Consider the following 13470-nt stretch of genomic DNA (forward strand, 5'->3'; position numbering starts at 1 on the left):
TTTTTTACAGAGAAAACACTGAAAAGGGTTATAATTCTATTTAATGAAAGGTTTTGTTTGGTTGGTTCACTGTTGCTTTTCCTAACTGGATTTTCTAATAGAACAATGGTGCCACCTGCTGGCAAGTTGATAGTATTACTATAAAACTTGGAAACACATTGTGCTGCTGTAGAAGAAGCTTTTAAGTCCCGACATACTGAGCAGCTGCCACTCCAGATGAACCACTTCCTGACAAATATTTTATATTTTTAAAGAATCTGAGAGACTTCCCTCACTAATGACTGTGTTTCCACCTCACAGATCGTATTTTCAGCCTCTTTGTTCACTCATGGACGTATCCACATGTGTCAGCCCCCCTGGCATTAATGATAATCCTGACCCACACTCACTAATCATGTGTTCCCCCTTTCTTCCCTCTGCCCTTGTCTTAAGCAGAGAGCATTTTGGGATTTGGAGTGTATTCTGGGCAGGTTTCCAGATTATGGGAGGGGGAAAGAAAGATAAAGGGATCACCTGAGAATCCTACATGCTTGTAGTAGTGCCTGTACACACACATAAATAAACCGTGATGGTCATGGTAACCTGATGTGTTTCTGAGAAACATGCAGCTCAGTAACCCAACAATGCTGCGCCTGCTGGTGTGCAGCTCAGGGAAAAGGTTTTATTGCCTTGCTTTGAATGAAATTGAAGTATCTGGTGGATGTGACAGAGTAAATTCTGTTTCCACATCTCAGATGAACACATAAGCTTTTAATGAAGTTAAATGAAATGAATAAGAGTCTCGCCTGTTCTTTGACCAAACTCAAACTTGGAGCGGTGCTCTCCAGTGACTCATTGTTTAACTTCTTAGTGTAAATAAGCTTAATCTCTGCTGCTTGAGGAAGGATGTGTTCTGATTTATCCAAACAAAGACTCACTCTCAGGTTACAGTTTGTCTTATAGGTTAATAACCGCAGAAGTTTGACGTTGAAGCCATTGTCCAATCTGAATGACCCATAAAGAGTGACAAAAATTCAGATCTGTCCTAATCCTGCTGATCTAGAATCTGGGCTGATGTAACTCTGTCCGGATCAAACAATAACCAGATAAGACACGAATGGAACATTGGGGAACAAGGGACAGACACGTGGAAACAATGTCCTCTGTTAGCTTGTGAAGGTCTGCAGGGGCATTTAGGAGCTGTTTGAAGACAGAGCCAAGGCTTCTCTTTAGAGACAGCTAAGCATCTCGTGTGACCAACGTCCTGTCTTTGTTCTTTCCCGTAAAGAATTTGAACAGACAGCGGACAGATAGTCTGCATTCAAAGAAAGGTCGAAATGATTTGCCACAAGCACGTTCTGTTCACATGGTTCATTTATACACACCTTCACTTCCTCAATAACATCCTCCAGAGCTTAATACAAGGTGACTCAGCTAAGATTTGCAAACAAATGAGGCAAAGGAGAGACAGATGATTTGTCTAACACTGTTTAAAGTGGATTATCTCATCTTTCATCCTTCATCTCATCTGTAATCCTGTTCCCTTTCACTCTTTTCCTCCCTTTTTCACTGGAACTACAGGTATGAAGCGGAGAATGCCTTCTTCTTCAATCTAAACCTAGCTGACTTCAACATTATTGACACTCTGGGAGTTGGTGGCTTTGGTCGTGTTGAGCTGGTAGGGGTTTTTTTTCTTTACATCTTTAAACATTGTCTTACTGTCTGTGCAGCTTTTTTTCCATTTGAGCTTCTTTTCTGTCTAATTATAGGTTCAGCTCAAGAGTGATGAAAACAAAACCTTTGCCATGAAGATCCTGAAGAAGCGGCACATTGTTGACACGAGACAACAGGAACACATTCGCTCCGAGAAGCTCATCATGCAGGAGGCGCACTCTGACTTCATTGTCAGGTACGGCTCCTGGACAGCTTTATTCACAGGAAGTAGAAAGAATCTGCATCGTGCTCTGTAAACCATACATTTCCCAAGGACAGGGTCTTAATTACTTCCTTTAAAGTTTTCCTCTCAAAAGCCGATTGAGAATATGGGAATGATTCACATATTAGCTAAAACGCTGACAAAATGAATGTGAACATTTTTTGTCTACCCTTTGGTTACCCATGCTTAGTTTTTCACCTCCAAAACTAAATGCCCTTCTTTTTTTTTATTGATTTATCCATCATTTAACCGTTGTTTTCAGACTCTACAGAACATTCAAAGACAGCAAGTACCTGTACATGCTGATGGAAGCTTGTTTAGGAGGAGAGCTGTGGACCATTCTACGAGACAGGTAAGCAAAATCTCCCCTGGACAGGAACAGCTGAGCTGTGATGAAATTCTGTTCATGCAAGTAAAATTATTGTAGCATAACACATAGAGAAAGAGGCGCTGGATAATCTCCAGTGCTTTTATCAGTTTTTAGCATGAACTGATTACTTTTTGCTTTCTAGCTCATATTCCTTATACTCAGTGAACTCTGCAGCAGTATTGTCTTAAATCTCTGTTAATCGCATCTTGGCTTTAAATATGCTAAATAAAGGTGAACAGCAGATATAATTGTGTGAAATAGGGACATATTTTTTTGTTTAAGCTCTTTTGTCATGCTGTGTTTCCAGGGGATCATTCGAGGACTCGACCACCAGGTTTTACACAGCGTGTGTGGTGGAGGCCTTTGCCTACCTGCATTCCAAAGGAATCATCTACAGAGACCTCAAACCAGAGAACCTTATACTGGACCACAGGGGATACGCCAAACTGGTAAAAACATCATCTGCTATAACCACTAAAAAACTTTTGACTCCCTCAGAATTGCTGTAAACAAGAGGAATTGAGTCTTGTCTCTTAAATCTGCTCTTTCTATGATGCTGCAATGAAGGGTGAAATGAAATTTGAACACTTGCCTCATGCTGGCTGTAAATTAAAGCATAAATTTAGAATAGAGAAAGGCATAATTGAGGTTAAGTCATGTTCTGTGTTTCTTGGTGTAGTGCCATTCCCCTCACTCCTCATGGAGAAACCAGTTTGTAGCTTTTGGCAGCACAGAGACCAGCTGCTCTCTCCTTCTATCCATCATGATTAAGCATTGAGTGAAAAACCCCTTACACTGAAATGATGACACTATTTCCAACCTTATTATCTTTGTACTGGAAAATGATTGTAATCTGATAAAAAGTAAGGACTAAATAAATCAAATTATTCCTCAAATTTATCTGACTTACCAGAGGAATCTCCCTTTACTTAGGTTGACTTTGGCTTTGCAAAGAAGATTGGGTTTGGGAAGAAGACTTGGACCTTTTGTGGGACGCCGGAGTATGTAGCACCAGAGATCATTTTGAACAAGGGCCACGACATCTCAGCCGACTACTGGTCTCTAGGAATCCTCATGTTTGAGCTCCTAACTGGAAGGTACACCCAAGCTATAACACGCCAATAAAAACAAATCCCAAACTAATATAACACATTAAGAAAGGTTGCCAGCACAGTTCATCATACATGAACTTTTCGTCACTGATGTCGTTGCTTCTGCTCTGTAGCCCTCCGTTCTCTGGCCCTGATCCAATGAAAACCTACAACATCATCCTGAGAGGCATCGACATGATCGAATTTCCAAAGAAAATTACCAAAAATGCTGCCAATCTAATCAAAAAGCTATGCAGGTGAGTGTTGGCTGTTGAGCAGTTTGAACTCACAGTCACTCTTTGAAGTGGTCGCTCTGCTGAATCATGGTTTTATTTTAAGGGTTTGTTTTTCTGCTGCAGGGATAATCCGTCTGAACGTCTGGGAAACTTGAAAAATGGTGTCAAAGACATCCAAAAGCACAAGTAAGCATGTCTATAAATGAATTTAATCCTCTCATTCATACATACTTCATTCCATATTTCCATAAAAGTGTGATGAAACATAATAAATCATTGATTCTGGTCTCTCTTAAGATGGTTTGAGGGCTTTAACTGGGAGGGGTTGAAGAAGGGAACCTTGACACCGCCTATTATTCCTAATGTAAGTGGCTCCACAGCTTCCTTTCATTGTAAATTTCATCTGTGTAAACTCACTCGCTGCCTGATCCCTGTGAACGACTTTCCAATCTCTCCTTCAGGTCACATCAGCAGTCGACACGAGTAACTTCGACAGCTTCCCAGAGGACAACGAGGACCCGCCTCCAGATGACAACTCCGGCTGGGACGTTGATTTTTGAAGTCCTCTTCTCTCACCCTTAAACCAAAAGGAACTCTTCTTTTGTTGGCTTGGAGGCCATCATGGGGAACATGGCTGTGTTGTAAAAAAAACTGCTTAGAAACAAAAGAGAGCATAAGGAAACGAAGATAAACAGATGGATGGCAAACCCCTCTGGGTCACCGATATGCCTTTATTTCACTGTGGCTCTGGATCAAGCATTTATAACGGGACCGCTGTAGCACTTCTCCAGTGTTGTCTTACACTCGACTTTAAAGGAAAAGGAAGGAAAGTGCAGGGATACACACATATACACACACACACAACAGAGGCTGATAATGGAGCCAGTTTCCAGTGTAACAGGGATTTAGTGAGTGGATGAACGTTGGATAGCCTAACTTATGATTTTAAGATAAACACGAGTAGACAACTGTGATAAAGGACTGCTGAAAAAAAGAAGAGGCTGCCTTTCCATTTGATTTTCCTGTGTTTGTTTCTCTGCAATGTTTGGGTGAAATATTTGGCGGACTTTGGGAGGATTTAAGATGTTACTACGGTTGCTCTATTTTTTGACATGCAGCTGCTGGCTGCAGCCTCTGACAGTCTTCAGAGATCTACACACCACAGTTTGCAAGTTAAACTGGTATCAAGTGCTCAAGACTAACCTGAATGTCACAGATTATTCTTCTTATTTAACATTCATAGTGCAAATGCAGGCATGTACGGTACAAAGTATTTGGTTTTACAAAAAAACATTCTCACAAATCCAATACTTGTTCTACCTACCTTGAAAAGCACAAACACTGTGCAGTCAGTGGAAAGAGACGTGACTCTTTAAGTGCCCTGCTTGAGATTTAATGAATCACACACCGACACACATGAAATGTCAGCTACTATTTCCATGAAGCAATGTGTCATTATGCACCAAAACCATTAACTGGGAAAACCATCAGTATGAGCTTATTAAAGCTTCCTTTTATTTCTTTTTGTAGCTTTTAATCACACATACAAATGCTTCGCAGCATAGAAATTCTTTATTTTGTCTTTAAATCACCCAATTGCCTCATCATCTGTTAGCTTCAGACATAACTGTGAACATGGTTTCAATGTCTTTGGTGCTGTTGTTGATAAATTATGATATGTAACGGCGGGATGACAGTACTGGTTATTGTTTTCGTACAGTGATTCTTTTGTGCTTGAGTTCTTCGTAATGTACCTGACTTCCTTCTTTAGAAAATTGGAGACTTGTGTCAAATTTGTTGAAAAAATGAAGTGATAATTTGTTTGCTATCACTTGACACCATGTTACATTGTGCTCTGTGGTGTTCTGGAGGTTTTTTAAACTAAGCTAAACTCATCACAGATACTATCTTTTTGGTGACAAACTGCTCAAACTCACACGATCATAATACCATATCTGGTAAGCATCGTCATACTAAAATATCATAAATGTGAAATGAAAAATGGTTAAAGTGACATTATATTTTGTAACCTCTACTAGCTACCAAGATCATCCCATCTCACATCCCAAAGTCAGAGCATTAAATCAGAAGTGAAGTGCCTTAAATCAATGGCATACAAAAATTAACATCACAAGTCCTTTTCAATGCTGCATGAACACTTATACACCTCAAAAACTGATGTGTCCTCTTAGACGGCTGCTTCTCATCTTTTGTTATATCTAATAAATACATTAACCACCGTGGAAAGAGAATTTTTAGTCATTTGATGGCTGATAAATGTGTGATGATGAAATGAAAGCATTGCTTACACTTTTTGATTTATCACACAGAAAAAAAATGGCCGATATATCAACCCTGATGTGGCTGCAATGACGTGCTTTTCTCTGTATATCTGATACAGACTCAAAGTCAACCACAACAGGCTTCAAAGAGAGAGAAGAATAAATCAAAACTCAGACGTGTTTCACTTATAAATTCTGAGCGTATAGAGATAGCAGGAATGATTTGCAGTCTTCATAAAATTGATATTCTTATTTGCCACTGTTGACGGTCTTCGACAGCAGCATTGATCATAAAGTGACATTTTTTTATTACTTCATATAAATAACTAAGAATCTCGGGGTTAGCCCTATTATCCCACAGCCCTTTGTTCCCACATTTCCAAGACTCTTGTTTTTATTTTTTTTTCCACGGAGAGTTAGGCCCTATGTTCCCACAGCCTAGAAATTGTCACAATCACAAGCATCACAAGAAAAAAGATAAAATAGGTTGATCAAAAAGGGGTTTGGCTGAAGCAGAGTTTATAGATTCCAATCCCTTGTTTTTATTTTTTTAAGTCAAACAAAAACAGATTTTGAAAAAAAAATCTTAGAAATATGGGAACATAGGCACGCTCCCACAATCTCCTTTTCAATCCACAGACTGACATGCTTACATTTATATCCATGAGTCATTAAATAATGTAGTTGGAATTCTAACATTAAGGCATATCATAAGTGTTTTACTGTGTTAAAAGCAGGTTATGTTGACACAAAGCCTTATGTCTGCCATCACCTTTCAACCCTCTGGTTTTCAGTCTTATATTGAGCGCCTTCTGCAATGTTGCCTGATATCTGCCTTGTGTTCTGTTGTTTATCCTGCTGTACATTGATTTTGCAGAGTGCCACGTGGAAGATTTTTAAAATTATAGAGTAAAAAAAAAATACTTTTGAGTGGTGTTTGTCTCTTTGTCATTTGAAACATTGAAAACACATCCTGCCTTTGAGGCTTCACTACTGTTTTCCACCACAGGAGGGAGCTACAGGTAAGACAGAGCTACCCCAAAACAAGCTGAGAGCTGGCGTGAACTGCAGTGTTCAGGTTGCCTGAGATCTAATAATCAGTCCTACGCGTTGGTGTCATCCACTTAGAGGTAAGTGCAGATGATTCAGCTTCTCTGGTCTTGGTGTTATTCGCACAACAAATCTGTTTGGGGGACAGGGGAACGGCTTCAGCCATAACAACAGGGTGACAACTCCGTGAGATCAAAGGGGATCAAAGTGCATCAAAGGAGCTCACCTTACCAGCACTGACATTTAGTAAAGTGGAGATAAAAGCTTCACTTCAAAAGATATACAGCAATTCAAACAAAGCGCTACAGTGTGTTTGTCAAGTTGTCTGTAGCGCATCTCTCCTGCAAACACACACACACACCTACGAACACACAACCTTGAAGTCCAAACGCTCGCTGCGTGACCAGCAGATGACGTCCAAGTGCCAAAATAGTTCATGGAGAAAATGCGCACATCGGCACTTGAGACTCTTTTCCAATATAAAGAGTCAAAACAGAAAAAAATAAGCACCAAATTGCAGTTTTACAAGAACATTATCAGGACAATATAAAGAGACAGAACAGATAACTACAATATTTTCTTAAATAGGAATTAATTTAGGAAAATAAAGTTTACTTTGAGTTCACATGAGAGATGGAGAGTTGGGTGCCACAGTTTATGCCAGTTACTCGCTTTTATGATTTTATTTGAAGATCTCAGGATACCTTTTGTCTCAGGTTGGACATGTCTTGCAGCAGAGAAGCCCAAAGGGTCGGAGATCAGGACAGATCAGAGCTGCCTTTAATCTCAAAGTGCCAGTCAACCCTGAAAGGCCTCGCCACGGAAGTCCATTAATTCGGTAAACTTTTCACACCCCTTAATGGTCTGCATATCCTACACATTGATGTCCGCCTCTGGTGTAATCAAGCACACTTTGGAGGATAATTGCCCCCTTTGCAATCAGAAGGATCAAATGAAGTAGTTAATCGACGCAAGTGACTTCAATCACTGTCTTCACACAGCCAAAGGGCAGTTAGGCTACTTGAATGTCAAAGAAGGTGGAATAACCAAACAGCTTTTTCTAAAGGAGGGTAAACTGAGCTTTTAAAGAAAGAAACACACAGAGTATCATACTGTGAGGGATACTGGAGAGGTTTTGTCACAGTTTTAAAGCTAAATGTGACTTTTAACAGCAAAATAGTGCAACAATATCCCGGAACAAGAACATCTATTCTTTTTTTGCGTACTTATTTTTTTTCTTTATCATAATATAACGACAAATAAATGTGAATAACAGTTATATTGCAGTTTTATCTGACTTGTTTCATTAAAAAGGGACATACAAGAGAAATCTATTGAAGAAATAAACAATATTTGAATTTAAAGAGGTATCTTCGCCAAATGGAGAAAAAAGGGTCACAGAAAAATAATAATGATTTTAAAAAAAGAGTTTAAAAAAGAATCCTTATCCCATAATGAGTTTTTAATGGAAATAAGTCCATTAAAATCAAACAAAATGTGACTCAATTGATAAGTTCTCCACATATTTAAAGTAAGTCGACGACTGGTGAAACTTCAGAAAATGACACTTATTTTAGCACAAAAATAATGTCAAAAAAAGATAACGTGACTAATATATTAACTCGTCCCTGTTCTGGATGTGCTTAACTTTCATCATGCGTCCCCTCATGATGGATATTCAGACAGACCTGCAGGTCATTATCATTACACAAACATTGTGAAACGCACTCTTGTGCACGGAGAATAGATGGCCATTTCCGTACAGTGGGGCTCTCTTTGAAATTCCACCCTCCGCCTTTGTTGTGCACTGCGAGGGGCGGGAAGACAAACAGGTCCACATGTATAAAGAGATCATCCCAGGACTCAGAGGCAGGAGGCTTCGAAAGCATCGTGCTGAAACTCTCTGGAAACTTTGGGACTCAGGATTCAGGGCCGCTTTGGACTTTGTCTCTCGCTCATTTTGTCACCCACAGGATTCTTTTGGTGCTTTTTTTTGCAGCGCAGCAGAGTTTAAGGGGAGAATCATGCAGATTCCATCATCACACCGCTTCTTGACTTTGTATCTCACGCTGTTTGGATACTTTGGGGACGTTTACGCGGGGACAGTTCTGATGAACTCCAACGCTATCAAAAACTTGCCAGCAGCATCAGGCAGTAAAGGAGCCGACACTGTCAGTCCGAGTCCGCGCACCTCTCCATCCAGTAGCGTGGGACACAAGTCTCTCGTTGACACCTTACAGGTAAGGCTCGTGCGTAAAAGTCACTTCTGTGTGCCTCGGAAGAAGCAGGGTCTATGAGTTAAAGTTGTTTGCACGATATTTCAGTCTAATGAATTTATTTGTTTTTGTATAACTACAGCAATCAGGTGTCTGCACGGATGATGAAGATTGCGGGGGTGATGAATTCTGCAATGACGCCCGAGGCGCCTGTCTGCCGTGCCGTAAGAGCCGGAAGCGTTGCGCACGGGACTCAATGTGTTGTACAGGAAACCGCTGCAGCAATGGTGAGTTGAGACATCAGATATAAATTAGAAGTAAGACTGCGATGTGTGCTTTAAAAAAAATCCTCAACCTCATATTTCTTTTATATGTCAGCTTTTATTGGTTTCATGTACTCTGAAACAAGGATGGATGATTTAATGTATGATGACCTAAGGAGAGACCCTGAACACATCTCTTTATGCCTTCTGTCTTAAGGTGTTTGCCAGGCAAATGACATAGATGGTACAGATGCATCCATCATCCCAGGCTGGCACAAAAACAGCACTACAGAGCATCATGGCAAAAGGCCTCCTACAGCCCACAGCCACCAGCCACATGCTGTGAAAGGTGAGTGTCCCATTAAAATTCACCAAACTTTATTAGGTTCAAGTCTCACCACAAGTATTGCTTCGTAAGATCTGTGTCATTTAGTAACATATTTTCCCCCACTTGTTCTCTATCTCAAGGCCAGGAGGGTGATACCTGTCTGAGGTCTGCAGACTGCTCTGAGGGTCTGTGCTGCGCCAGACACTTCTGGTCTCGCATCTGTAAGCCTGTGCTGACGGAGGGCCAGGTGTGCACACGCCACCGCAGGAAAGGCAACCATGGTTTGGAGCTGTTCCAGCGCTGCGACTGTGGCGACGGCATGGCCTGCCGACCGGAGAAAGGAGAGCGAGATCACAGTGTCAGCAGGACTGCAGCCCGGAACCTACACACCTGTCAGAGACGCTGACACAAACAAGAGGACACACAGAGACTGAAATACACACTCGAACACACACATACAGACACACACCCAGCAAGCCCATAAATCAGTCACAGACACTGACAAACACTTTTCCGCTTTGCATACACCCGAGATGCTGACACACACACACAGACACCCAACACCTAAGACATTTTTTCCTGCCAAAGTTGCTGACAAAAACAGCACCCGGAAGGATAGACATGATTCCTGGAAAAGTGATACACCCAGAGGGATGCAACAGAGCAAGAAGGACTGATCCGATTCCACATCAACAGTTGAGGAGTCGGAAGTTAGGCAGTGACATTTCAGAAGTCTCGGGAAGATCGATTCATGTTGTCGGTATTGGCAGAGCTGTTTTGTTTCTCTTTTTATGGAACTTCAAGCCTCAGTTATTGCAGTAAATTACTGTATTGTAAATATTATCTTAGAGGTGGCACTTAATTGAGCTATTGAATTCTGTCAACACCAGTATTATAAAGACATGGTGCTGCATGCAATGTAAATGTGTTATATATTGTTTTATAAGAAAATGTTATATATAAAAAAGCTGGATATATTTGTTTTATTAAACATCATGTGATAACCTCACTTCTCCTTCTGCTTTGAATTTTTGCTGTTAGTTTTTAAAAGAAAAGGGAAAAATGTCTTTCGGGAAAGTGTTCAAACCATCTCATCCTATCATTCACTCATCAGCTGGTGTGTGCAGGAATCATTTCTGGCTAAATAACAATCATCCAGTTCTGGAAAGCAAGAGTTATTTGAACAATCACTCAGCACTGTTTCACTCACGGTATTAACAAGTCAGTGGTTGAGGCGGCGAGGATGGTTTAAATGTTTGGCCCAGAATTTGTTCTAGACCTTATTACACACAATTGTTTGAAAATATGCGCAGGCAAACTCTGAAAGCATGCTTACAACAAACATACAAGTTTAATGAGTCATTACTGGGGCATCAACAGGCCACGTCCTGCTGTGAAGGCAGAAAATAGGCCCATCAGGACTAAGTCATCAGACTGACATACACAAAAAGAACAGAACAGGATGCTGTGATATCAAATGATAACTGTAAAGAGCTAATGACAAAGTATGTGTGTCCTGGCGAGTGTTTGCCAGCTAACCCTTTGGTGTTGCTGGCTAGTTTCTAATTATGCCTCCCGGCCTTTATGTGCAGCAGAGCAGATAGCTAGCTATCCAAACTAAAGCCTCTAATTACTTCATCTTACTCAATCTACACAAGGATTCATGAAATGAGGTGCACCGCAGCACTCGCAGTATTTGTGATGCAACTCAAACAAACAAGAAAAAAAAAAAGAGATCTTGGCTCTCAATCTGTTCAACTGCACAGCAGCACACCCCACTACCTGGCTGTTGTGCAATGGATGTGCTCTACTGTGGAGACGGTGAATCCACCCAAATGCACCTTGGTGCCTGTAATTAGAGCTGTTTAGATTAGAAGATGGTGAGGAAATTACCGTACTTTCAGCTTGATTCTTGTGTCAGATCAAAAGGAAGAAAAGATACGCTTGATATCTGACCCGATATCTCCTCCATCTGTTTACATCCAGACAATTTGAAGTTGGTGTAATTGAATACAAGGTAAGGTTTAATCTGACTGTAGTGCATGACAAATGAAAAATATCTGGGGTCATTTACTCAAGTGCTGCACTTTAACCTGAGTACTTCGACTCAGCGCTGCCTGATATTTCATCTTTTCGTGAAGAAACATTTCACACAATCACCAATATTTCTATACATGCATCATAAATGACACAATAAGAAATGAATGTGAAGTCTTAGTTCAAGCTGTAAGTACAGCACTTGCATGTCATTGAACAAGGGGCCCCTCAGAAAGTAGGCTGCTCTCAGAGAGGATGCTTTAAAACCGTTATTACAAATTAGAAAAATCACCAACAGCCAAGACACCTCCTACAACAGGTATTTAATATTTCACTTGGACTTATTTTGATAGCCTCTTGAACAATTAATTTAAGAGACATTAAACAGTAGTATCATAGATAACAGTGATCGACTGGGTGTCCAAAAAACTTTCTGTAAAAGGCACATGTAGGGTGAAGGCTAGTTGTTTGGCACTTGGCACATGGCTAATTAAAGTGGTGAATATGCATGAGATAACTGAGGACTGAGGCTGGACATTCATCAATTATAGAGTTAAATTTGGACTGCAAAAATGAATTTAAATGTAATGTCTGACACTAACACTCAGCTGTTTGTCAAAAAGAGTACATTAAGCTACTATTTTATGGTTAATGAACTAACTTAATGTTTACTTTCTGCCTAGCATGAGCTTAGGATGTGTGCTCACAGCAGGGTCTCAGGTGGAGAGTGGGGGGCTAGTGACATTTAGTCTCAAAGTCATGTCATTGATTTTTTTTCTTTTTGTTTTTAATTATGAAAATCAATTCCTCTAATTTATTTATTTATTTTTGTTTGATTTTTGCTAATCAGCAACTAATAAAAACTAGCAGAGAGTCGAATCTGGGTTGTAACCCCTCAGGCTGGCGTTTTAAAAGTTGTACATTATAAATAGAAGAACAATCATGTGACAGCCAAATAAGAACACAGTAGCAGAAATTAATTATAAGATTAACACTTTTCCCATTTTCCAGCATAATTATCTAATCATACTTAATACTATCAAATTAGTCATTTTTTTACAAGGACGCAATACCTGTCCTTGGTATGAAGTATTCTTAAATGCTAGTATGGTTAATTTTGCTCAAGAAAATAAGTTAGTTAAGGGTACATGCATTTGAAGTATGCAGGCAGACATACAGAAAAACACACACTCCATTTAAACAGTTTAGTGTCCATTTTTCACAGTAATTAAGAGTAATGGGAGCATTGTCAGCACGACAATATACCATGCAGACGCAGCCAAGTCATGTTTGTGGGGGTCTTGGAATCTGTGTGTGTGTGTGTGTGTGTGTGTAAGCCTGTCATCATTACTCCAACCACAGACTAACACAGGCCACAGGCATGTGCCCCAAACTCAACGAAGACCAGAGTGTGTGTGTGTGTGTGTGTGTGTGTGTGTGTGTGTGTGTGTGTGTGTGTGTGTGTGTGTGTGTGTGTGTGTGTGTGTGTGTGTGTGGGAGACATGCTGCTATGGTACATTTAGTGGACTCCAGAGAAACAGCAGCAATAACAACAACACAGTCATGGCCCTACATACCAGCTCACAGATATTACACACATGCAATCACACTGACACATGTCCACACATGTACACACACACACAAACTCACACATTAACACACCCTTATAGGAGCGAATCTTG

General features: G+C 40.4%; 2 protein-coding genes across 3 annotated transcripts in view; both read left to right on the forward strand.

Moving 5' to 3' along the window:
• LOC141795014 (cGMP-dependent protein kinase 1) overlaps positions 1–6779 on the forward strand; it is an 89362-nt gene extending 82583 nt beyond the window's left edge. For both annotated transcript variants that reach the window (XM_074675739.1, XM_074675738.1), the window contains exons 10-18: positions 1561–1657; positions 1749–1888; positions 2178–2267; positions 2593–2734; positions 3219–3382; positions 3511–3633; positions 3736–3798; positions 3910–3976; positions 4074–6779. In XM_074675739.1, coding sequence (XP_074531840.1) covers positions 1561–1657; positions 1749–1888; positions 2178–2267; positions 2593–2734; positions 3219–3382; positions 3511–3633; positions 3736–3798; positions 3910–3976; positions 4074–4172 — 985 coding nt within the window. In that variant the 3' untranslated portion in view covers positions 4173–6779. The remainder of the gene's footprint in view (positions 1–1560; positions 1658–1748; positions 1889–2177; positions 2268–2592; positions 2735–3218; positions 3383–3510; positions 3634–3735; positions 3799–3909; positions 3977–4073) is intronic.
• Positions 6780–8845: 2066 nt separating this feature from the next.
• On the forward strand, positions 8846–10628 carry LOC141795433 (dickkopf-related protein 1-like). Its single transcript, XM_074676307.1, has 4 exons — positions 8846–9184; positions 9303–9447; positions 9641–9772; positions 9892–10628. Exons 1-4 carry the CDS (start codon positions 8969–8971, stop codon positions 10155–10157), a joined length of 759 nt encoding a protein of 252 aa, XP_074532408.1. The 5' UTR covers positions 8846–8968; the 3' UTR covers positions 10158–10628.
• The last annotated feature ends 2842 nt before the right edge of the window (positions 10629–13470 follow it).

The sequence above is a fragment of the Halichoeres trimaculatus genome, unplaced genomic scaffold (assembly GCF_033239565.1).
Source record: "Halichoeres trimaculatus isolate MK-OKI-2021-1 unplaced genomic scaffold, fHalTri1.1 fHalTri1_scaffold_8, whole genome shotgun sequence".
Lineage (NCBI taxonomy): Eukaryota > Metazoa > Chordata > Actinopteri > Labriformes > Labridae > Halichoeres > Halichoeres trimaculatus.